General features: G+C 34.9%; 1 protein-coding gene across 1 annotated transcript in view; it reads right to left on the bottom strand.

The window, feature by feature from the left end:
* The window catches only part of LOC135072661 (uncharacterized), a 62795-nt gene that overhangs the window by 18785 nt on the left and 17109 nt on the right, over window positions 1-26901 (bottom strand). The window contains exons 3-4 of the mRNA XM_063966676.1: window positions 13110-13257; window positions 753-854 (exon numbers count right to left, since the gene is read on the bottom strand). Coding sequence (XP_063822746.1) covers window positions 753-854; window positions 13110-13257 — 250 coding nt within the window. The remainder of the gene's footprint in view (window positions 1-752; window positions 855-13109; window positions 13258-26901) is intronic.

Genomic DNA, 26901 nt, shown 5'->3' with positions numbered 1-26901 from the left:
CAAAAAACTGGGAAAAGTTAACTATTCAGTAACTTGTTCTAAGAAAAAGCTCGATGAATTTACTATTACGGAGGTGTATTAATTATGTTCTATAAGACCAATTCCAGGGACTAATCTACGAAAGGGTACATGCAAAAGTTCATGCTTAAAGCTTTCTACTTAAAATAAATTAATTACTTCATATGCCATTCTGTTCTGTTAACAAAAATCTATATGATTTCATAACATTTGTAACATTCATATAACAATAAAAGGGAATACAAATTTTGCTAAAAAAAGAGAGCCAATTGTTTTTAAAACACATAAAATAAATACATACAGTAGGTTGTTTTTCCTACAAATATATTCAGAGAACAGAACGGCATAGAAAACTGGCAAGTCAGAATCCAACTACGATACTACTCGTCCTAATAGACTTATCAAAATAAATTAATAAGCCATTAGAACGAAAAAGTTGACACCCTACGAGGTCAGTCAAAGCGATACAAAAACCATTAATTTTAACTATTTAATTTGAAAAGATTTTTTTTAATTACAAAAACAATTTTGTGTCAAGGAGTTAAAAATTCCGTCAATTTTTTTACAGATACATCCCTAAAATATTAGTATGACAAACCAATTTGACTAATTAATTTTGACAAACCAACTGACTAAAAATCTAAATTTTAGCTATATACATCGCATCCACCGATCGCATAGGACAATTAGTGCTAACTACAGGGTACTACGGAGTCATCGGCCATAAGGTTTACCTTGTGAACCAGCTGGCACGAAGCCGTAGCCAGATGCACCAACCACCACACCGCTGGTCTGGGACGGGTCGCCGGGGGGCGAGGGGGGGAACACAACAGGACCTGGAAGGGGAAAGAATGGATATTAGTAAGATAGTACTTAATAATAATATGGCGACATCATAAAGGTAGCAGGAAAGCGCTGGACGCAGGCCGCTACCAACCGGGTAACATGGAAAGCATTGGGGGAGGCCTATGTTCAGCAGTGGACGTCCTATGGCTGAGATGATGATGATGATGAATAATAATATGTATGTATATCCTAATAAATATTCAACTTAAAAATTTAAAAAATTAAGATAGATGGTTGCTTAAGGCTGCTCCAGTTTTCATAGACAAAACGCGCGATTGCATGAACCTAAACAGAATGTTGGACCTCTAGTATCTCGATATCGCGCGATTCGAAACGCGCTAGTAAAATGCGTCATCTGGACCAGCTCTTAGTAGAGGTCAGTTGTCAATATAGAAGCATAAAATTGAGCAGTTAACACCATCGAATAATTGGCAAGCTTATTATGAGCTGTAAACGTCATTCTTATGGATTTTGTATAGAAATAAGAGGAATGGCGTGACTTGTTCAACAACTTAGTTTTAGCTGTTTATTAATTTCAAAATGTCGAAATATTTATTGTGAAAACTAATATTATCTTCACATTATCGGTACTTATTTAAACGATGTAAACTACCAAACTTTAGACATTTCTGAAATTGATTTTGATCATCACATGAACCATGTCACATCTGTAGCGGTTCATACATTCATCTTTCTGACAAGGAATGGATCTATCAAATAGATAATTACTATTATTAGCATCTGACTTGAATAGTAATAAATCGCATATCAATTCCAAAAGTCAAAGTTGTAACCCTCAAATTGCGTAATTGTATCATACCACGAACGTATCATTTTGTACCGTAATTTTCCGCAAATTACATAAGTAAACATTAAAATGACGAGGTGAAGATATTTTATCGGTTTTCATACATTAATCCGGTCGAAAGTTGGGCAGTATGTTATTACCACTAAATTAAATTTGACACAGCTTTCATAATTACGTAAAAAAACTCGAATCAGATGTCACAGTCATCTTCCAGTCGTTAATGAAAGCATTAAAACTATTTTAAGCATTTTAGAAATTATCTTTACTATATTAATATAATTCAAAACACGTTTATATTCTATAATGGATTAATTATTTCGAGTCAATTTACAGGAAAACATTAAATATTTTATTTACAAACTGTTTAATAAAACAATTAAGATTACGACAGTGTTTAAAATTTAAGTGTAGAAGATTTAAAGTTATTCATAATTTATACTTGTTTCTTACTACGGAAAACTCTACTTTCTACTTTGCTTTTAGCATGTAAGATATAAATATTCAATAGTTATTCGACGTGATTATTTAATTAAAACAAATGCACATCTAATTAAATGAGTCATATTGGTATTTCTCAAGCACACTCGTTACTACAAATAATGTCAGCACATAAATTAACTAGAACTGTTAGAATAACTGAAATTGTGCAAACACGTCGGAGGCCTTTGTAATGAATCAATGACCAGTTGTTAGCCTAAATGCCACTAAAATTTATAACTTCACACCTCAAATTAGTATTTCAATACTCAGTAATAAATCCGCAATAACTCCAGTTATTTTATTACACAACCAATTTAAATTCTTGTCAAAGCCCACCCAAGAAGAAAATAATCTTCCGTAGAAGGATTATAATGATTTAATCTCGCAATCAGCTTCCTTATTGAAGCCAAAATCAATAAAATTGGAATTAAGATTGTACAAACGCATTCCTGATGAGAATTTAATTTCGTATTCATAAAGTAAGTAGAGGTATAAAATCAATTGGTTATTTTATAAAGAAGCGAGTTATGTCTATATTATACAGGGTGGTTTCATTCAGTTATGCAATAAAGTTCATAAGGTGTTTTCATTGTCTACTAGTAATGATGCAATTCATTATGCATTTACAAGTACAAATATAATTTGTGTATTGCACCTACACACGTAACACGCCTCAATTTTTAACGATTGCAATTAGTTCGTCATGCAATCAACCGTAGAATCAAGGAGTGTGGGGGCGGCAAAATCAACAATCTGTATTGACTATTGACCTCTATTCAAACCGCTAATTTGCGAACAAATAATTAGTGATTAATATGAATGCGGGTCCAAATTCAGTCGCAGCCTCGGTGGCCAGAGATCATGATAAATGGATAATCATTTTCTCATTACCGTTCCTCAATTCAAGGATAACATTCAAGTAATTTTTCGCTCTACTTACCTAATTAGACTGGAGCATCGTTTGGTGAATTTTAATAATCTTTTGTTTTGGTAATGACTGCTCTATTAAATATAGAGTACCTATTAATCATCGGGTCATTAGTTTAATGAATTGGAGTATTTGGGTGAGTACTAACAATGTTACAAGTGCTACTGTTAATGTAAGAATATTAACCATTTTCAAATGAGTGGGAAATTGTGTCACTAATCGGATATTAAGAATAGTATCTAATCATGATAAAAGGAAGGTTAAGGACGAATATGTGACCCAATTAATATTAAAATAAGTCTTATAGAGCAGTTAATCGTATAAGCTCTGTAAAACTTAATTGATATCTGTTGGTGAAAAGAAAATTGGAAATATACTAAATTACGTAATATAAGAAGTTTAACATTATTATTTTAATATAATTAATTATGCCTATGTTATCATAGAGCTTTTGCCAAAAGTAATGAAGCTACAATAAAATACCATAAGAAAAGCTTATTTTTATGTTTTGTATTCATTACTAAGTAAGTGTAATACCTCCTTCTGTAACTAATATTTGATATAATGCATGTTCTTTAATAGCTATACAAAACACTTAAGCAATTCAAAACCGATACAAATATACTAATGATCATGTAATTAAAGGTTTAACCAATCAATCAATACATTGTTTGTTGCGTGAAGTAGGTACCTACTTTATTTACTTAGATATCAAGACCAATACGAAGGTTTCGTTTTATATAGGTGTTAAATAAAGCAATTATGTTATGATACTCATTCTAACTGGTTCTTTTTAAAAAAATAAGTTCACTATTTAATAATGTGAATGTCATTAAAGCGCATCTGAAATTAATGGCATTTAATAGCCTCATATTATTTTCGGAGACTGGAATTTTATTTACTTAGGTATTCATCAAAACTATACCATAAGGCTGGTTTTAGTGTCACGTGGACCGTCCGGTGCGGACCCGCTCCGCACGGCCGATCTGTATGAACTTCTAGGGAGCGTTTTAGAGTAATGCGGTCCGGAGGAACCGATCGCTCCCTAGCAGTTCATACAAATTGGCTGTGCGGAGCGATCCGCACTGATACTAAAACCAGCCTAACACAGAGGGTATTTTTGTGGGTGCTACTATGAAGAAAAAGAACCAAACAGTAGAAGATTATGTATCAAATAAGTCCTATCTTACATAATGATGTGGTAATAAACTAGAATTTTAACAATAATGAACAAAACGCAATTTAAAATTTTACCTGTTTATGTGTCAATAAGGAGGCATTTTTATTGAATTACCGAACTGTAATAATGCTGTAATCTTCATGTAATTAAACAAATCAATCATAAGCTGTTGCTAAGGGAGCTTGTAATAATGCATTATTAAACCAAGTAGGAACAGTCTTGTGAGTTTTGTTTGATTGCAATATCAATTTAATTGATAGTGTTGGTATACCAGTGCAAGGTCGATGGAAAGGACCGATAAATCCAATTCAATAAAAGTCGAAATGTCGCAAATACGGAACTGAACTTCCGGTTGGGCGGTGAACGGGTTAAAAGAAAGTCAATATGAAAAAAATACAAAGCTTTAAAAGTAAATAAACCATAAAATAGGCTTCTGGAATAGATGATGAAAATGATTAAACCTACTCGTAAGGTATTGTTCTTACTCTATTTGAAAGGTACATCATGTTGAAATAACGGCAGCAAGTTAAGCCGCTGATGAAAATAGGTTATCTTGCCTATGGCGATTTGCAATACAGCCAGAGTGTAGAATTGTTAAAATATGGCAAAATTAACATAAGGTTTTATAACTAGTACTTTCAGGCTTTATAAAATAACGAAATAAATTTTAAAGGTCGAGGTTTCCTGTTGAATGTGGAACCCTAAAATTATTTATGAAATCGGATGGGTAGTTCCGGCAAACTTTATCTCTTCATATTAATGCAGATAGATATTATCTTAAAATCTGATAGCAAAAAGTAATCAGCACCAATTTAATTAAACAATTTTGTATACCTACAAAATTGACTGAAGCACAAATTGTATTTCAATTCTCAAACAAAGATTTAGTACTCAAACTCGACATCAAATAAATTGCACCTCCCGCGACAAGCACTTTCAAACATATGCATCCCCACTTCCCACCAATATTGGCACCATTTAAAAGCCTAGTTCTAAACTTCATTTCATTAAAGGAAAGGTTTTTACCCCAAAAATGTGTCTTTAGAAGGATCCAGAGTCACTTCTTCAAAAAATAGGTAGTTACGCTTGAGCCAACTTTTATGGTTATAAAACTGTTAAGTTTGGATTAATTGCTATCCATCTGTTAAAGAGGAGCCGTGTGATCATTATTTGGTTTTATAACCATAAAATTTGGTCTAATTGAACCCAGAGGTGAGCCCAAAGTGAAGTCTTTTTTCAAGTCACATTTATGGTATATGTTAATCATTCATTAAGAAATTAAATGTGTTTTTCTATAAGGATATTTATTGGGCTTTCAAATAACACCAATATTGTTGGGGTACAATGATTGTGTCAGAAGAAAATCTTTAAAGTTCGCGTCGCGGAAGGTGCGGTTTATTTGATGTTGAGTATATTAGGACCATAAAAAAATTCAGTGTCAATGTTAGTCTACACTATTGTTTGCAAGATTACCAAAGTCAAACTGCGGACTATACGTAGCCCTGGACAAGGTTTCATCATCAACTCTTGAAGACAGAACTGTAACGCTCAGCTAAGAATTGTCGGTTTTTCGACATCCATTCAAAGCAAATAAACACCTCAGAATTAATTATGAACGTTATCAGATTGGCGTTTTAAATAATGAGTGAACCCTTCATTTACTCAAGTGTTTACATTCTCGTTCATTTCCTTGATTTCTCACCTATAGAATATGGAAAATCAAAATTAAAATCAAACTTTTATTTTGTTGCAACTAATGAGTTTTCATACTAAGGGTGGGTTGCACCATCTTACTTTAACTTTGACAAAAGTCAAAAATCTGTCAAACTTCATACAAAAAAACATCGGTTATCGTCATAGTTACCGTCAAAGTAAGGTGGTGCAACTCAGCCTTATAATCATTAAAACTATGAAAGAAACAAATGAATGAATTATTTAATTCTTATTTTGACAATGTTAAGGGCCTTCATTTGTTTTCTAAAGAACACTGACAATTTTTTTTTTTATAGAAAATTAAGAATGCTCGATCGTATTACGTATTAACAAATTGCCAATTAAAAAGAAAATCGTGTCTCTGTGAATTTTCTTAAAAGATAAAACAAAAAAATAGGCACGCGATAACCAAAACAGAACTAATCCCACAAGTGAACAGTTGCGTCCAAATTTTAATTAATATTGCAAAATCAACAAGGGCCCTTGAGGAGCGCCGTCAGTCGTTATTAATTCCGAGGGTAGACAGGCATGTGGCGACGCGGTTTTTGCTCGGCCGAGCGGTTAGTCGAGTAGGGCATAAGGGTCAGTGCACACTTGCACACGCAGGCAATGATTTAAACATCTTTGCCTTGACGGACGGCCATGGGCATACGGCGCATGTGCAATTATGTAGAGCCTACTGGGAAAATATTGTTTTGCTTATCCGGGATTTACAATTTTTAGTTACTGCATTAAAAATAAAACCGCAAAATGCCCACCACCGCTTGCGATAGTAATTTTTTGTTGTTTTCAGGATTCGAATTTTTTAATAGAACGAACGGTTTACGATTAGTTATGTTAAATTAATTAAACAATTCGCGTTACACTGACCACGCAAACCACATCAATCATAAAATACGTTAAAATATTACTAAATGTCAGTTAGCCGACTATTCTTGGGAAAATTATTTAGCCAGTACCAGTTTACACGGCAAAATCATGTGCTGATAATTACACAGTCGTGAGCCCACCAATCACTCTGCAAGAAATCATACATATTATTATACCGATTGATTTCCACGTCCCAATCGGCAAGACGTAAATAAAGTCATTTTGAGCATATTTTCCGTGGGTCCATTTAGCAACACGGTCCAGTTATTACACCGGCAATTATTTATAATCACAACTATCTACGAAATTGACGTTTTCGAAGTGTTTATCAATTAAAAGCAAGTGCTGGGTACACCTACAGAGAGCGCTGTTGCTAAAGACGATTATGGTGTAGAGAACGCGGAATAAACCGGTATCTGCCACTTGCTGTTTGGAAACCGCATCGGGCTTATGAATCAGTTCGATATTTGAGATAAAGTATCTACGTATCTCAAAACAATGCGTCATTTGAAGAAAACTTATGTATTAAATTGAATTGCATAAGTATGAAATTACACCAGAAGTTTCAGAACGTTCAAATCAACATCTATCGCGAAATTGACGGGTTGGATACTTTTTATCAAAATCTACAGACGAAGCCGCAGACACTAGCTAAATAAATCAATGAATAAATATGCAAAATACTTGAATGTGCCATATATTAAGTACTAGTCTAAAATAATTAGTTTCTCTAGAAATACATCATGCGAGAACTACGAAACTAATCTAATTTGCCTACTATAATTTATAGCCAATATATGCATTACAAATTGACGTATATCTTACGTCGTTACTCACTTCCTAAGGATATTGCAATGCCATTTACAGTACACGCACTTCAATCTGCGACCACCCAGGACCCAAATATACCTCCCAGGTTTAAAATGTCAGAAATCGAGTACAAATTGATTAATATGTTCGACTTACGTCAAACAAGTCGTATTAAAGTCGCATTTACGTCGTTTAAGTAAATCAATCCGGGTAATGGTAAAACAAAGCCTGGTCCTCTCTGATTGATGGAAGATTGATACAAGAGCTGGGTAAACATTGGCGAACCAATTCTTGTTACCAACGTCAAATAAACTGTAGATCAATTTGCATTTTGTAATCTAAGCATAGAAGAGGGCAGGAGTCAAAAGCGATGGCGATTGTTCTGTCTATACTAAGCAACCATATAAAAATGTACATCTAGAATATTTTTAACGGATTCTATTGCTAAGACTATTGAAAAATAAAGGGTTCAAAGTGTTCAAATTCAGTACTGACCTATAAATAACTTATACCTAGTCAACTGAGTGTCCCAAAATATGGTTTCATAATTTAGACATCTTGATAGCCATGTCATAGACGTGCAGTACCTTAAGCAAATCAGGCTACACTTTTTTGTAATAAAACAGCAACTATTATAACCAAATGAGATTCACTAGAATTTAGCTTGATGTGCCGTCTACATTACACAGGACTAAGGCATGTAGATGACTTAGATAAAGACTACACATAAAGACTACAATGTTCTGTAATTTACCAAATACGCACGCCTGTGTGCCAACTGTTTGCTAGTCGCTCGAAACTGCCTATTGAATGCAACTATCTAGTGATCTCTTTCACTTGTCTTACACCACTTTGTTACCAAATGGGTACCATTATATTACCATAATTTGCGTACAAGTTATTGGGCATTCGAAGCAAAAGGTCGTCCGCTCGCGTGTGCCCTTACAATGATAATGCGTTTACCTACTTATGCTCGAGTGGCCATCGAGATAGGACGTGGAGATACTGACACTAATAAGCGATTAACTAATTAGGTGCAGTCACGGCACTTCCTCAGGCAAATTAAAGGTTATTTGCGCAATTTTTTTATTAAAAAGTAATGGAGTTGCTGGGAAGTGTTGATTTTGAAACTTGTACTTTGGAGTTTAGACTATATGCTTATTTAAGACGGAAGCTCGTTATTATGAAACGAAGTTCAAAGCTAGATCAAGATTATATTCAAGCCAAATGTACAAAGTTCAAGTTATTGATTACTACACGACTATAAAAAAACATCGCGCTTTTCAATCAAAATAATATTTTGTCTGATAAGCTGGGTTGCGCGCCCACATGCAGACTTCAAAATAAATCTTAATTCATTTTGGCTTCTACATTCTTACTGATACTGAAATTCAATTTCATTAGAGCTATGAAATCAATTACCTATTATGAAATTCAGTTGTGGTTTGAGAATGATATGAGAAATAAAAAAATGTAGAGTCGTTACTATATCTATTATTATCGCAGCTCCAAGACATTTAAATCAAATAATGAGTTTAATAATAACGTAGCCTGAGATACTATCAGGTAGCATTTCACGGCCAAACCATTTTTGAGTGATATTGTGAAATTGGACTCGCCCAATGATCGAATTTTTTCGGCGCACGCGCAGCGTAGGCGTTAGAGCCAAAGCATATGATGAATTGCGGTGCCGCACCGCAAAGATTTCGCCGTAACGCGCAACGCAGCGGCCGCCGCACCGCTCGTGGGCCCGCCACTGATATTTCTATGTAAGACGACGCAAACGACACCGCCCCGGGGTCGCACCGCCGCCGCAACGCATCGTGTGCTTTGGCTCTAAATTGCGGGCAACAATACTTCTACCATTATGCGTATTACAAATAAGTACACATAATTGCACTCATTCATAAATGTTATTAGCAAACGTTGACAACCATTTCGCAATTTAAAAAGGCTAAGTATACTTTTGACGTTTGCTTTTAGTTAATGGATGGAGAAAAGTGTACCATGGATTGATTGATGGTGCAGTCCTTTATTGGATCATTAGGTACATATCCGCCTACGATTACGCCATGGATCAAAGCGACAGTTTCTTAATACTATAAGGTTAAGAACGATAGATTAGGTTAAGTATAACTACCATGGAAAATTCCTGAACCAAAATTCATAAAGTTGTGATGTGTGATGGAGCAGTAATGATAGTGACACACTTTATACTCATACTGTCGTTAAACCACACGTCGTTTATTTAATTTGTTTGTCAGTATGTGTCAATAATTTTGTTATTATGATATAAGTAAGAAAAAGACATTTATCTGCACGCAATAAAGCGAATGACGTGCTTAGTGCACGTCATCACAGAAGACGATTGCAATTGACAGGAAACAATGAATGAAGTAAATAATTATGAATGAAAATTGTGTAAGAAAGCAATTAATGTTGACTTAGCCACTTTGTTATCTAGCTTAGAATATGATTAAGTAGTAAAAACTAGGGAAATAAGAAAGAGTTACTTTCGTAGGTAAGTATACGCAAATTGTCTTTTGTTTAATAGCATGATCACTATTTCACCAATCAAATAACGAAGTCAAACGTTAACTATTCTAACAATATTAGAATAGACAAGTGTGTCAATTCAATTAAACTATACATTACATGTTGACTAGACATGTTACGGTGTTCCTTTAACCGAAATAGGATATCCAAATATAGCCATGATATTTCGGAAATAGGAAATGTTTCAGACTGGCTTAGTTTTGACATGTAACAAGCCGTGTTAATTAATTTGAATTACGTCGCGTGTATGATCATAATTTCTCAATATCTCTGATTTAATTTATAGATTTCATATGTATGAAATGTTAATGCTTTAAATGGCGGATATTCTAGGTGAAATTAGACGTTAAACATTTTGTAGAACATCGGTTTTAATAAGAAGATATTACCTTATTAAAACCGATGCTGATTCAAAAATTTCAATCATAAATTCCTAGAATTTTCATCAGAAGGTGTATCACCTTTATTGATATGGCGAATGTATTTGTTAATTTGTTTACATATTTGTTTTAGTAACACCTACGAGATATAATCGTGGTGATTAACTTACAGCCTTCTGGTGTACAATTAACCGAATCAAGGTTTCGTTTGGCGTTGCAATATCAAGGAAATGCATTGAAAACGCGATGAGTATACACATGTAAATGTACGGATGACAGCACATCAAGCTGTACATTTTCGTTGCAAAATAGTTCTTATCACAACGTCATAAGATTCCATAGAGAATAGCTTGATTTGCTATTATCTGTACAACGAATGAAAATTGGCCAAGATATAGAGCTCTTGTGCCTACGGGCGTAATGTCCTTCATGAATCATGAGATTGGGCAAGGCAATTGATTCTAGATGATTCCGTTAATTGGTGAATATATTAGGATTGTTCTTAGTTCACTTAGTCATACGTTTCATTTGGGTGAAACTGTAAACCTGGGGCTTATTAGCTTAAACACGAACGGCAGTCTATCAGGCAATCGATGATTCATATTATGTTAGTATATTCGATTTTAGATGTTTTCATATGTTTTGTACAAGATTGCAAAATTTTACCCCTCACACAATACGTAAGGTGTCAATGTATTTACTTTGATGTGCCGACGTCTATACATTATACGGTAGGAGCATAGTATGACAGAAAAAAAATACAAATCTTTATCTCAAACTAAATGATTTCACATAAACGGCTCTTGTCAATAAATAATATGTTAAAATCCTAGTTTACATATCCTACACGCTGCAGGAAGCAGGGCCAGCTGTCACGATATATCATAGTCATCAAGAATATGTAAAGCACCGCATGTATTAGAACACAAGCTCTACATGTGTTATTTACTTGATTGATGACTTTAAATCAAGCAAAAAAGAGCTCTAAGGATACTAAAAAATCTTACAATGTAATAGAAAATTCGTTTGAATTTTTAATAAGCACCAACATTTTTAATGTTAAGTAGCCCTTGCTTATAATACCAAGGCGGATTACATTACCGTTGAGACAAACTGGTTTTGATAAGAAGAAATGACAAAGAAACCCAGTTTGTCGCCTAGGCTCTACAAGAATCACAAAAAATGTCTGACATGACTCTTGTATTGAACTCGTTGAAGCTTGTTAAGTAGTAACTAATTGGAAGCAGATATTGCAAAGTTGATGCAAAGATAGACGCGGCAGAAACATCTATTAGTTTAGTAGGTAGGCGTCTTTTCTTGGCAGTCAAACTGGTAACAAGTCTACTTTTTCATGTCACTAAAGAAAACAAATAAGTATGTGTTCAGCACACGTCACTAGGGTTACTTGTATAAGGGATATGTGCTCTTAAATAAGCCTAAGAACAGTGTTTTATACCTGTATTGGCTCTAGGGTCCCTAGCCGCCGTAGAGTTCCCAGATTAGGAGCGCCAAAGCGAAGAAGTTGTCGTAGTCATTTAACGACTAGATTACTAGATTTCCGCCCGCGGCTTCGCCCGCGTGGGATTTTGTCTGTCACAGAAAAACTTTGTCGCGCGCGTCCCTGTATAAAAAACCGGGATAAAAAGTATCCTTTGTCCTTTCCCGGGACTCAAACTATCTCTATGCCAAATTTTATAAAAATCGGTTCAGTGGTTTAGGCGTGAAAGCAAGACAAACAGACAGACAGAGTTACTTTCGCATTTATAACATTAGTATAGACTAGATCGCGCCGTTTAAAATGTTAAGTTATCTTTGCAGTAAAATGTAGGTTACGTACTCTGTTAGATCAGCACAAGGGAGTTGGGACTACGTGCTCCTAAAACTAAGAATAGTGTTGTAATGTGTGTTGCTAACAATCGATCAACATGGACATCATTAGGGAGGCCAATGTTCAGCAGTGGACGCCCTAATGGCTAAAATGATGATGATGATGATGAGTACTGTAATACCTATGTTGGCTCTGGGGTACCTAGCTGCCGCAGCTGAGAGCCCCCCTAGGTTGGGAGCGCCAAAGCTGGTCGCGAAGAAGTTGTCGTAGTCGTTGAACGACCAGATTTCTAAACAGAACTATTCTCTTAGGTTGGGGAGTTGGGACTACGGGTTCCTAAGCCTAAAAATAGTGCTGTAATACCTGTATTGGCTCTGGAGTCCCTAGCTGCCGCAGCCGAGCCCCCCTATATGTTGTGAGCGCCAAAGCTGGTCGCGAAGAAGTTGTGAATAGCTACGTGTTCAGTTCATATCACTAGGGATACAGAGAATACTCCCTCCAATCCAAGCCCAAAAATAGTGCTGTGATACCTGTATTGGCTCTGGAGTCCCTAGCTGCCGCAGCCGAGAGCCCCCCTAGGTTGGGAGCGCCAAAGCTGGTCGCGAAGAAGTTGTGAATAACTACGTGTTCATATCACTAGGGATACAGAGAATACTCCCTCCAATCCAAGCCCAAAAATAGTGCTGTAATACCTGTGTTGGCTCTGGGGTCCCTAGCTGCCGCAGCTGAGAGCCCCCCTAGGTTGGGAGCGCCAAAGCTGGTCGCGAAGAAGTTGTCGTATTCGTTTCCGTACCCAAACTGTGCGGTCGTGAGCGCAACGCACGCGCACAGCACTATCGCCTGTAACAAAAGAAAAGTTTGTGAGTAAAAATGGGTAAAAGAAAGTAATTAAGGTGGAAAATCCGTTGAAATTTATTTCATGAACGATAAAAGTACTCGCAGATTTTGTAATCTTAGTAAAGGATTGGTGACGAATATAATATTTCTACTATTACTTATTACATCAAAATGTTCAATTAATACTTATTGGATCTAAAAAACTATTAGGTAGGTACTTTAAAATGAGATAACTGTATTCTTTCTGCCAGCACCGATTGTCATACAACAGAAATCACTACTAAAGATTACTTTGCAATATATCTGGGGTAAGAGCAGTTTCAGGTACGAAAAACCTGTGCATATCATTTTCAAGAATCGATGCAAAGACATTGGTGTCTTTAGAGACAAACAAACAAACATTTTATCTTATTTAATAGTAGGTACTGCCTATAAATAGAAGTAGCTTTCAGGGCCGCGCCGCCCCTGTGTGCGATGTGTGCGGCGCACTCAGGCGCCAAGACAATAGGGGCGCCGCGCCGCTACTGCCACCTATTTTTTTTTAAATGGAGTATCGATAAGTAAGTAGGTACAGTATGCGCAACATAAGCCTTGTACCTTGTACACAACAAAACAAATATTATGCTTATTAAACAAGTCTCTCAATATTTATAATAATAATAATAGATCCAGCATGTGCACCACTTTCACTTTTGTCGATTATTTTACGCTTAAAACGGCCTCTACGTGTTGGATCTGTATCCCCACGCAAGCCTTATAAAGGACCGGGCCACTTTTGACCCGTGAGCTCCAAAGCGTACAAACATAATAATAATAATAAAACGTTTATTTCAGACATTACATCCATATGTGTTTGTAACATGATAATCTTAATCTAGTGTTAGTAATAAGCTAATAACAAGTAGGTAGATAATTATTTATGTAATATGGCTTCCAGTGTGAATCCTGCGCTATAGGTATTCATAGCGAGTGACCGGAGCATGAAGCTGCAGCCAGCGGCGCATCAGCGGGGAGTCCCACCGGTCAGCCAGCGCGCGCAGAATGCTGTTCGAGCTGCCGCGCACCCGCGCCCACAGCACATTCATATGTTTATTATGATTCAAGTTTATGGTTTCATTTTTACGCTTAGGCTTAGATTAATAAAACCTAAGCGTTTAGGGTTTTAGTTTACATTACTTACGAGCTCAACGTAAAACGGCGGCAGTTCTTTTGAACCTCAAATAAAGTATAGTTATTTTGAACCGTAGAGGCGCACAGTATGTTATGAGACTGTATAATCGGACATTCTCATTTATTTGATGAACCGTATAGAACTCAGTTATACAAACATGATAGTAAAACTCCCGTTTGAAAATTCCACGTAGTTTTCGCGGTATAAAAATTCAAAGCTACCTATTTTTTTACTTCAAAATTATGCAAAAATATTCTCACTCGTTATCTAATAACATTTAATTCAGAATTGTTATAATACTTCATAGAGCTCTTAAAATTACACGTAATAAGCGTATTAAGTGCTTCGTAAACGCATTCAGTTAATTAGGAAAAATGATTTTAGTGATTTTTGTTTTTATTTTTTTTCTAATTATACCTTAATATATGCAAACATTTTTAATTGCAAGATATAGTCTGATATTTGATCTAATTGTATAAAAAAAATAAGCTTTAAATTCCGTGATATATTTGAGGAAAATCAAATTGAAAATATGCGCCATATAGAATTGTAAATTTCCCATCACTTTTTAATAGCAATATTTCTTTTGGATGTTTAAATATCATCAGCTCGATTGTACCAAATTATTGTATTGACATTCAATTTACATAGGTTTCAAATCGATGAGAAAATTATTAAAGGTAGGATAAATTCGACTTCCTAGATTTGTTTACATACTTTTTTAGTTAGTTACTTACATACAACTTAAGTTAATATAAGAGTGTTAAAAAAGAAAAAAGACTCGACTTGAGAACCTCCTCATTTTTTTGAAGTCGGTTAAAAACAATGTGAATGTGACTTTTTAGAACCTTCAACACTATGCACATAACAGGCGGGATTTGAAAAAATCAAAAATCAAAATCAAAATCAAAATCAAAAAATATTTATTCAGTTTAGACCACAAGTGGCACTTATGAACGTCAATAGAAAATAATAAAAAAAGAAAAGGTAGCCCTTATGGGGCACTTTACATGTCTCCTTATCTTTTGGGCCCTACCAGCGCTTCGAGACAAACATATGGCAAGTGCTGAGAAGAAACGCCGGAACGAAAACTTTTTAGACATGAATTATTCCTTCCAAAATTGTCGACCCTAGACTCGTAAAAATTTTATTAAGACGTTTTATGTTTTTTCTCAAATATATCACGGAGTTTAAAGCTGATATTATTAATACAATTAGATTGAATATCAGACTATATCTTGCAATTAAAAATGTTTGCATATATTAAGGTATAATTGAGAAAAAAAATAAAAACAAAAATCACTAAAATAATTTTTCCTAATTAACTGAATGCGTTTATGAAGCACTTAATACGCTTATTACGTGTAGTTTTAAGAGCTCTATGAAGTATTGTAACAATTCTGAATTAAATGTTATTAGTTAACGAGTGAGAATATATTTGCATAATTTTGAAGTAAAAAAATAGGTAACTTTGAATTTGTATACCGCGAAAACTACGTGGAGTTTTCAAACGGGAGTTTTACTATCATGTTTGTATAACTGAGCTCTATACGTTTCATCAAATCAATGAGAATGTCCGTTTATACAGTCCCGTAACACACTGTGAGGCGCCGAGTTTGTAATACAAAATTTTTATGACTATGAGTGAGTTTATGAACGCAACCCGATGCGATGCGTGCGAGTTGCGACACAAGCGGGATGGGGTCCCGGGGATTCCCCGCCATGGGGATTTTAACGAAAGAGATAGCCAAGTCAAAACCACAGTATACAGGCTGTTTGGCGGAAGGTTAGACAAACTTCGTGGGTGTATAGGTAAGGTCATTTTAAGAATACAAGTTCGCCCATTTTACCCTAAGTGACCTACTTTTTTATTAATTGATGTTTTTGTTTATATTTATTTTTTTCCAAAATATGACCTAAAACCTGTTTCAATGTTTTTTCTTGCATGTTTTCAACCGCATTTTTTATTTGATATTAATATCGAATATGTCTTTAGTCAAATAAAATAAATTTCAGATCCAGATAATGATTGAATTGATTGCAATCAAATTAGATAAGTATTTGCCTACGCAAAACAATGTAATTTTTCCATACAAAATATCAAAATAATAATAATTAATATCCCGTAGCTGATCTTAAATTTTCCAGCTTTTAAGCTAAGGTAGAAAAAGCACAAACTATAAATAATAAAAGACTATTAAACACACAGCAAAAACATAAAAGTAATAAAATAAAAGAAAAAAGTGTGATAAAAGGGCGCCCGCTCAGTTTTAATCGGGACACCATGTTAGGATGTCCCGATTAAAACTTTAATTATTTTTTTAAAATAGAATTCCAAGTTGAATTTTTTATCGTGATTTGTACTTTTGTTAAACTTTGGCGGCTCGTAACTAGCTATCCAATCATTATCTGGATCTGAAATGTATTTTACTTGACTAAAGACATGTTCGATATTAAAATAATAAAAGCGATTGAAAACACGCGAGAAAAAAAAACAGTTTTTAGGTCAAATTTCGGAAAAAATTAAATGAAAACAAAAATATCAATTAAAAAAAAATTACCACTTAGGGTCAAATGGGCGAACTTGTACCTATTCTTAAAATGACCTTACCTATACACCCACGAAGTTTGTCTAACCTTCCGCCAAACTCTGTATTATAATTTAAGTATGATTAAAATATTCTTGCAAATGTTAGACTTGCTGTTTTTTTAAACATAGCATAGGTAGGTACGTAATAGTCATATTAGTATTATTATGATTAGAAAAAAGTCAGCTTCTTTGTTATTAATATTTAAGTATACAATTCTTTGTATTAAGTATGTAAAAATTTAGTTCGAGTTTTCCTTTTCGTAGTAATTGGCAAGCAGAACGAACGGGATTTACCTATTTAGTATCCTAATTCCTAAGTGGTTTCCAGTAATACACTTATGATAATATTATCTAAGTACTGTAAAACTGGAGAACATTTATTTTAGTCAAAATTAACAATTAAAATATTCGTTAATTTAAATTAGTTTTTTTTTATGACGATTCATTAGAAAAGAGGCGCTTCATAGGTTCCGCACACAGGCGCTGGCGGCGGTCGGCGCGGCCCTGGTAGCTTTTCATGTAAACTTGTGACCTCCGCGGCCAGTCGTGTTCCGCTAGTATAGGGCGCGACCGGCATAAATAGAATTTAAATATTCTAAGTAGCTACGATACACGGCTAAAGATATGCCGTAAATACTATAAAAGCTACACTATAAGATAATCCTGGCACCTATGCTATTTAATCATTTTCTATCTACTTATGGAGGTAGTCGATGTACCTATTCGAATCTAAGTAACGAAATAAAATTTCACTTCGCTTCCCGGTTTGTAATAAAAATACATAACAAGGCTTTAAATAATAAAACATTTAATGTTGTTTCTAAACTATAATAAAAAACAAAACACTACTTGATTACATTCACCACATTTAAAATACACTTTTTATTATAATCAAGACCCAAACTGTTGTTTCTTTAATCAAAGAACAATTAGTATAAAGTCATAAGTATATTTTATGTTTCCTAATCAATGAACATTAAGTTTTTAGTGTAAATAAAGTCTTTAAGTCCGAGTATGAGGAGGAGGAGATCCACAGGAGAAACAAAGTGACTGACATAACTCTCAGAATTGCTAAAATCAAGTGGCAGTGGGCGGGGCACATAGCTCGTAGAGACGATGGCCGTTGGGGCAGAAAAGTTCACGAGTGGCGACCAGGGGCTGGAAGACGTAGCGTGGGCAGGCCTCCTACTAGGTGGACCGACGATCTGGTAAAGGTCGCGGGAAGAGCCTGGATGCGGGCAGCGCAGGACCGTGCATTGTGGAAAACCTTGGAGGAGGACTTTGTCCAGCAGTAGACGTCATTTGGCTGAAACGAATAAACGAACGAAATTCTTAAGTCTAAATTCCCTACACAGCAGGGAACCAAACCCGGAACACCAACTAGGAAGGCACAACCAGCTGACCAAACGGGTTTATGTTGAAAGCCGACGAATGTAGACACAAAAGTCTCAGACCTTGACTGATTACAAGATAAAAGCAATCATTATGTAGCAAATTATACAGCCATGTTAGTCTTGAGCAATTGACTAAGTGTCCTAATTATTTTTTTGATAGGAACTGAGAATGTAATTGTCTAAAATCTGAACGGAATATTAATTTGGCCTATTATTGTGACAGAAACATAATTGGTGCTCTAGTTTTTATATGGAGAAGGTAACGTGGGCAGACATTTTTTTCCAAGTGACTGGCCAAATTGTCACATGGTCATAACATTAGAGACACTGGCAGTTAATACAAAAAAAAACTTTAAAGGGTTCGATGATTAAAAAGTTTTAAATATTCAAGTGAAGAATGCAGTTCCACCACCAAAATAATTAGACAAGAGTGTCAATTTTAGTCAAATCAAATTAGTTTATTGCAATGAGGGTTTTCAATGTCAATGTCATGTCAAAAATAACCAATCATGCAGCATTTGGTATTGCCATCTGGCGGATTTTTCAATCGCGAAAACCCTCATTGTAGGGTCATATCATACATTTATGGGTGACCTTTATGCTCTATAACATTAATATCAATCTTAAATGGCAAATTCGAATCGAACATGGAACTCGACATCGACCACCCATTACAAGAACCATACATTCCAGATTACAATAGTAGAAACACCAATATCCATGTCAGGTTGTAATGCATATAGTTATAATAATTCATCATGCAAACTAATTAGGCAATGCAAACATAAGTAATAATATTGGTTGTAATGTACGAGTGTATCATGTATTTATATCATCGTTTCCTATTAGTTGTCAATGTAGTATAGACTATTACGTTCATTTTCGAAACAACAAAGACGCAACATAGTTATTCCAGGATAACGGCCTATGCCAAAAATTTACTTCTAGACTTTTTGGAAATGTTGGGAAACCATGACATATCAGAAACTCACTCATAAAAGTCATTCGTCTGAAACATTGAATTCTTTCAGTGATAAAAATGCACAACAATTATAAACAAATTATAACGATCATTATGGGTTACATGACACAGAAACTTATTTACATAATCGTTTATTAATGAATCAATTCAATAAGTGCATACCATCGCGTGTTTTGTTCACTTACTTTTCATTCAGAATCATTCGCATGTTATGCAATAATAGATCTAATCAATGAGTCTTACGAACGTACATGAACTAAAAACTTAATAGTGCCACAATAACAATAGGTAATTAATATCAGCTGTTACACAAAATATAACAGAAGGTAAACTCCATACTAAGCGCGCTCGAGCCACGCACACATAGACACCGCTCACGTACGCGTGATCAAGACTGTCTTGGACGAATGCGAAGCGCGACTGCGTTCGCTTGAGTGACGCGTTTGTGAAATTATTTTGTTTGTGCGAAAATTAGTGAACAACAAAAAAGGGGTATTATAACATTTGCTAAGTAGATGGTTGCTTACACTTAACATTAAAAACTAAAAATCGTTTTTTAAACTACCAGTTGATTCCGGGAGGTAAGTAAGGTATTTATTTGTATTTCAATAGTTCGTTTAACGTTGACAAATTGAAACCCAGTCTTGCTTTCAAGCCTAAACCACTGAACCGATTTTGATGAAATTTGGCATAGAGATAGTTTGAGTCCCGAGAAAGGACATAGGATAGTTTTTATCCCGGTATTTTTGAAACAAGGACGCGCGCGATAAAGTTTTTCTATGACAGACAAAATTCCACGCGGGCGAAACCGCGGGCGGAAAGCGTATTTTGGTTCACCATGATATTTTTAATTAATTAATATAGATTTTGACGATTGTTACATTACAAAAGTATTGCTTATTTAAGTTTGTATTACATTAAATCATAATGTTTTTTCCTATTTTCTTTTATTTTTTCTATTTTCATCGACTATTAAAAGTTTTATTATGTGTATTTCCCTAATGCTAAATTTCATAAATCCGAAAGTACCTAACTTTATTTGAATAATTCTAAGATGATTAGTTACCTAATTGACGAAGTATCGGCTTAGTGAATCGTTCGTAGGCGAAATATCTAATGACGAACTGTGCTGTCGACGAATCGTACGCTGGTGAAAGGTTCTGTTGGCGAAGCGGCGATATACGAAATGTTGTGTCGGCGGGCAGTCATGTGAAGAAACGAATGTCGGCGACCAGTTCCAGACTCACCCAACTCAATTATTAGGAATATCGAAGTGTTTTAAAGAAGTTTTAGGAATTATTGGATAATAGTGTCAACCACCCAACTACATACTACGTGATACTACTTACTTCTCGTGTATTTTTTTGCAAACTATTACTATAATAATAACGTACTAAACTTATCTACATAATTATACGTGGATAATGTGGATATCTGTTATTGTCTTTCTTCCATAGTATTAAGAGTTACATTTATCATAACGAAATAAACGCAACACATGACAAGACAACCCTAACGCAACGGCCGAGCCACGCCGAGCGCAGGCTCGCGAAGTATAACTATGTATGTACTTCGACATACATGAGTTTACCTTCTGTTATATTTTGTGGCTGTTATTTCAACAGACCTAGACGTGTTAGTATTTTATCCAAAGCTAATGGACAATAAAATACAGATACGTTTTGCAACAAAAACAATCCATCGTTAAACACAATGGCGGCAAAAAATCTGCCAGATGTTTTGCTACCTTTTTAAAATTCAAACTAGGAACAGGCAAAGGGCAAAAACCTTATACTGCCTAATAGACTGCAACAGCTCAAGTATCAAAATGATTTCTTTTTTTTTATATAACCATTATCAAGCAAAGGCATAAATCGCATAAGGCCAGTAAATTACTTCTTTCTAATAATTTAGGTCCTTTAATGTTGTCCATCAATATTATTTAAATCGATGGAATTTAACACCAAAGTAACAAAATTTTATACCTAACCTAATCAATTTAAATGCGAGGATCTATAAAACGCATTCCTATAATGATTATAGAATCAAAATAAATCATTATTTAGAGCTACAGACGCTACAAAACGCTACAAACTTTTAACTCCGCGTAGCAAGGGAAACTGCGGAAATGCAGCTTATGTCTGTATTACGTAACGTCGCACTGCAACTGGTTTTAGCGATACGTGTGAACTTGACGCGGCCTCAGCCGAGGTCCGCCGAAGGCAGGCCACATGTGTGACGTCACGTCACACTGACGTGTGACCACGTGCGCGCCGGGTCATGCGAAATTAAACTGGTATACACCAAAGTCGGCGTGATTAGAGTCGCAAATTTTATGCCAGTTCATTAGCAATTATAAGAATAAGCAGTCAACTAACAATTACAGACTCATTAAGCGTACCTACTTACTTTTGTAAGGGTACGTTTTATTTAGTCTTGTAATTGGATACGTTCTAATAGCTGCCTAATAGTTTAAGTTAGTATTGAAAAGAGCAAAATTCACAGTTCTGACTGTGACTTTTCGTTGGTTGAATACCTAACTTCTGACAGTTTAGTATTGAATAAGTACCGTTTAACCTTAACTCCTGAATATTGTATCGGGTATAGGTAATCATTATTATTAATACTGACATAGCTTAGATCAAAGATTGGAACCGTCTCACCAAGGTTTAGAAGTTAGTCATGCGGTATGACTAAATTCCTTGGCAGCGTTGTTTAATACGTGACAACAAACTAAGGAACTAGAATACTAATATTATGTAAACTAAATTTTAGCATTAATGATCCAAATTAGTATTATCATTAAATTGGCTATAAAATTCTATCCGGAACCGAAATTGAAAGCAAATATCCGAAAGCGGGTAATGCCGCAATAACCGACGTCGCCTTACAATTTACGAGGTGGCATTTTGAGTTGTAAAATGAGTGCAAGTTAAGTTATGTTCGGAACGGGCCCGATCGAAATCGGACGTCTGCGCGGAGTTATAGAGACATGATCCGGCTGTAATAACTCTGGAGTGTCCATAAAATAGTGGTCCGAATCAAACTAGCTACTCTTGACTATTTTGTTTGGTATTGTTATTGATTTTTGATGTAGTGGACCGAATGTAGAATCAATATTGAACAAACAACAAGAACAATAAGTGTCCTTTCTTAATCACACACAAGAATAAACAGATAAATTATGATTTAAATACATTCTGCACGGAGTTATAGAGACATGATCCAGCTGCAATAACTCTAGTGTGTCGATAAAACCGACAACTTGGTCCGAATCAAACTATCTATTCTTAAGGCGGTTTTGATATTGTTATCGATTTTCGATATTGTGAAGTAGAGTCAATAATCAATATTGAACAAGCGTTTCCTTTCTTAATCACTCAACTACGAGTGCATTTATTTCATTCATCATTTTCGTATTATTAAAACTCAAATTTATTGTGGATCCTGAAAAATTTAAGTGATTTTTCGTCAATAAGTGAAAACAACCTAAATTAATTCGATATTAATTATTATAAATACAGGTTTTTAACCCAATATACTTTTTTCGTATTTTCCGCAAGGACGTGTGTAATAAACACCAATGTTTAAACAAGCTACTTTTCTTCAAGTACATACCTACATGACCTAGCTAGATTCCAGACTATTATCACGTCAATTGACTGACACCAATTAATTACAGTTTAATATAGTACGAGTAGGAGTGAGTTGACGTCAAGGCACCTGACAAATCAGTTTCATGATTGTAACCAGATTTCTGGATATGATAATACGGTCGGTGAACATTAAATTGGCTAGAGCCAAGTGACAAATGTTGGGCAAGCCCTAAAATGATTATAATTTATATTACTTCATGAATAAATCAAAGCATCAACCCGCAAATTCAAGAACACCCTTTAAGTTCCTGGTCACGTACAAAAATAGGCTGTTTGTCTAAACTGGTTAAATTAATGTCATTACTTCTTAATAAACTCGATAGTGATCGTATTTGTAAGATATGAATTATTCATTAAAAGTGTTCTGCAATTTCTAATTATTCGTGAATGCACTTTGATTTAAATCTTAAACACCTCGGACATTCACATAATCGACCGTAAAAGATTGATTTGCTATTGTCAATATTTTAAAAAGCTCTTTATTTTTATTTATTAATTTAATAGGACAACCAACAAGACATACCTACACTAGAAGACAATCAATATTTACAACATGTTTTTAACTTAATCTAAGTGCTGCCTTAATTATAGGTTGCCACGGCATGCAATAGTGGACTTATAACATTTAAATAGTGTCTACACTTAAAGAAAAGAGCTTCTTCAGCGAGTGTTATGTTTTAATACATAAAAGGCCTTAAGGGATATTTTTACATTACTTGTTAAATACAAAACAGTCCGCAAAAGAAATAAACATAAAGTGACAACAAACTGATGTAATTACAGCGTTTAATTAACTAACGAAATAATTACTTAAGCGCACTTAGGTATACCTACATTTAAATATTGTGTAAGTGCAGCTACTTGGAGATTAAACCGCGCAGAATCGGTGTAGTAATTTGGTCTCTAGGAAGTTTCGTTGGCTACCGATATACCGATATATACAGGGTGGAATTTCGTAATGCCACCTGGAGGGAAAGTAGCGTACACTTAATACTGTAGATAGAAAATTTTACGCAAAGAAGACATTCCTTTATTTTTGAAAATAAAGAGAACTGCATTCAAAGATTTTCGAATTTTTTTCGAAAATTCACCACCATACCATATTTTTTTTGTAAAAATTAAAATAATTTAAGATTTCATGGTTTTCCTTTGATTTGATTTATCAAGTTTGTTAGAGAGATTTCATCCTTATACTTAACCCTAACGATCGATGCAATAAAAATACAGGCTTTAATTTTTAACATATTTTAGTTCGTTCGATTCCCGGGTGTGGCAAGCAAATTTTTGGAAATACTTGAATGCAGTTCTATTTCTTTTCAAAAATAAAGGAATGTTTTCTTTGAGTAAAATTATCTATCTACAATAATAAGAGTACTTTCCCTCCAGAAGGCGTTACAAAATTCCACCCTGTATACCGATACTAGCGATATAGTAGGTAGTACTAGAGACTACCGCTATGTCTAGTAGACAACTTACCACTCGCTTCGTTATGCCCGATTATAAACAAGGAGCAATCATGACACCTTGGTTAACGATAACTATTTATCATACCTACTGTAGGTATTGGCAAATATTAAATTTACATTTAAATAAATAGGCCCTGAAGCTATAGTCACAATGTTTAACATAATTAGTACCAGCAGTGTATGTGAATTAAATTCTTACTGGACTTTATTTGAAAGTCAAGTCGGCGAGTGGCTAACAATTTTAACACTTTTAACATTTGTATCGGAATTCACGCTTATGTTTTACAACAGCATTTTTTTAATTTATTAGGACACCTCAATGTTACTTTTATTGTTAGGCTCAGCCAAATAACAGCTCAAACAAAAATAGTTTTTCGCAAAATATTGAAACCGGATCCTACATGAACTAATTGGTCAGGAACCATTCAAGTGAAACCAGTATCAAAATAAAGCAACTACAAAAATTCAATCAACGTTCTTGACACTGCTTATTTAGGCGCCCAACCCTGTTCAAAACCGAATTAATTATTAACTAAAACCCTGAACAAAACTGACAATGTAGAAACCTCAAACGCAATCATTACAGCAATGTATCTGCAATTAATTTCGGCTGATTTTAATTGCTATAACAAAATGTGTTTCAATGGAAAAACGCAATTAATACATAACGCGGTCACATGAATTACAAACAACTGTAACATTAATGAATTTGGACTTTGAATTATGCATGAATCTGCATTTTGCACAACAAATGTGTAAAAGCAAGGCTTTGTTGCTTTACCATTCTGGCCACAATTAATTGTGCAACTATCTCGCCCATCCTTGCAGGGCGAGCACGACAAACTTACAAAACATGCTTAGACTTTGTTTATGTAACGAGCCCTATCTGGACCAATGACTATTGAGTTAAAGCCTAGAATATTCACGTAGGCATTCGAACAAAACAGTCCAATACTAAATTAAAACTAAGAACACATTCTAAATGCTTAGCGTAACAGTTGCAGTTATGAATCTGTAAGAGCTATAATAAAATAACTCTACAGCTAAAACTACTGGATTATACAAATATACGACTAATCTAAATATTTTAGCTTTTAAATTGTAATTAAACCGAAAATGTTGACAACGCGGAATGTGCATGCCTGCGGTTATTCGCGTCGGTTGCTGTTGAAATGTGACCTCTATGCGTATTAGGTTAAGGATGAATGCGCGAGAGTATGCGTGCGCGCACCGAATGAAGTGTGAACGCACCGGGTAGGGCTTCCACCATTTAAAATTAAAACTTTTGTTGGATAAAATAGCTGGAAACAACTTTGCAAAATCACCTAAGCTAAAACAAGGCTACGTAATGAAATCCAATCAATGCATGGAATTTTGGAGACTAAAAAATATAATTATTTCTGGTTGAGAATGTAAACTAGCAAGAAAGCAAGTTAGAATAAGTAATAATTAAATAAATAAATCAATCACTAAACTGGAAAATACTTACTTTTTGTACCTACGAAGGTCGTAAAATGTGTGGAGTCATTTTAGCATTCAGCCACGCATTTTCCAGCAAAAACTTGGTCATTAAATCTAATGGCCTAGTGCCCTGGAGTCATGCAGTGACCCAGTATCTATGTGTCAGCCCTATGAGTGGCCATTGCGACAGTGTGATGCAAGACAGTGGACACGGCCATTGTACTCCAAAGCTAGATTATTTAACACCAGCTAACAAACACAGGGTTAAATAATTTTAGGAGCGATACTAATTTGGTTATCTTACGATCGGCAATAACGCGAACGTTTGAACTTTGATTTGGGACTGGTTAGGGTCAAATATTGCGCTGGTCCTAAGCACACCCACTCGAAATATGACAATGGAAACGCATAGCGTAGCTAAAGAATTGCTCATTAAAGTTTTTAGAGCAATAAAATTAAAATTAATGCTCTCTCGCCATTTCTCATAATTAGCAATTCGGTGAAATCATCTCAAAGACAGTACAGTTTTGCAAGGGACAACAAACCAAAGGAAAATAATATTATATATGATATTATGAATATACAAAAATGTTCTGTAACCATGAAATAATTTTGTGAATCGATTCAGTTACATTACATCAGAAAATTACCAATGAACTTTAATGCTTATAATGTCAATGCAAATTAATCGATTGTGTATCGATGAAAACAAACTGCGATCGCGGCGCCGATACGAAATCGACGCGTCAGAATCGTTCTCGAATCTCGATCGACTGGTAACTGTCCTTAATTTATGGAGCACTACAAACTAGATAGCATTCGTTAGGATACGCAATGGCGACATTACCCTAACAAATGGCGATCGTGTTGCTAAACCTGTGAGAAATAAGCTGAGGCATACACGGGATGTGAAGGGACTGTGATGTT

This window comes from Ostrinia nubilalis, chromosome 6 (assembly GCF_963855985.1).
Source record: "Ostrinia nubilalis chromosome 6, ilOstNubi1.1, whole genome shotgun sequence".
In the NCBI taxonomy this organism is placed as follows: domain Eukaryota; kingdom Metazoa; phylum Arthropoda; class Insecta; order Lepidoptera; family Crambidae; genus Ostrinia; species Ostrinia nubilalis.
The sequence above is the reverse complement of the archived record's forward strand: the minus strand, read 5'-3'. Positions and strand labels throughout refer to the sequence as shown.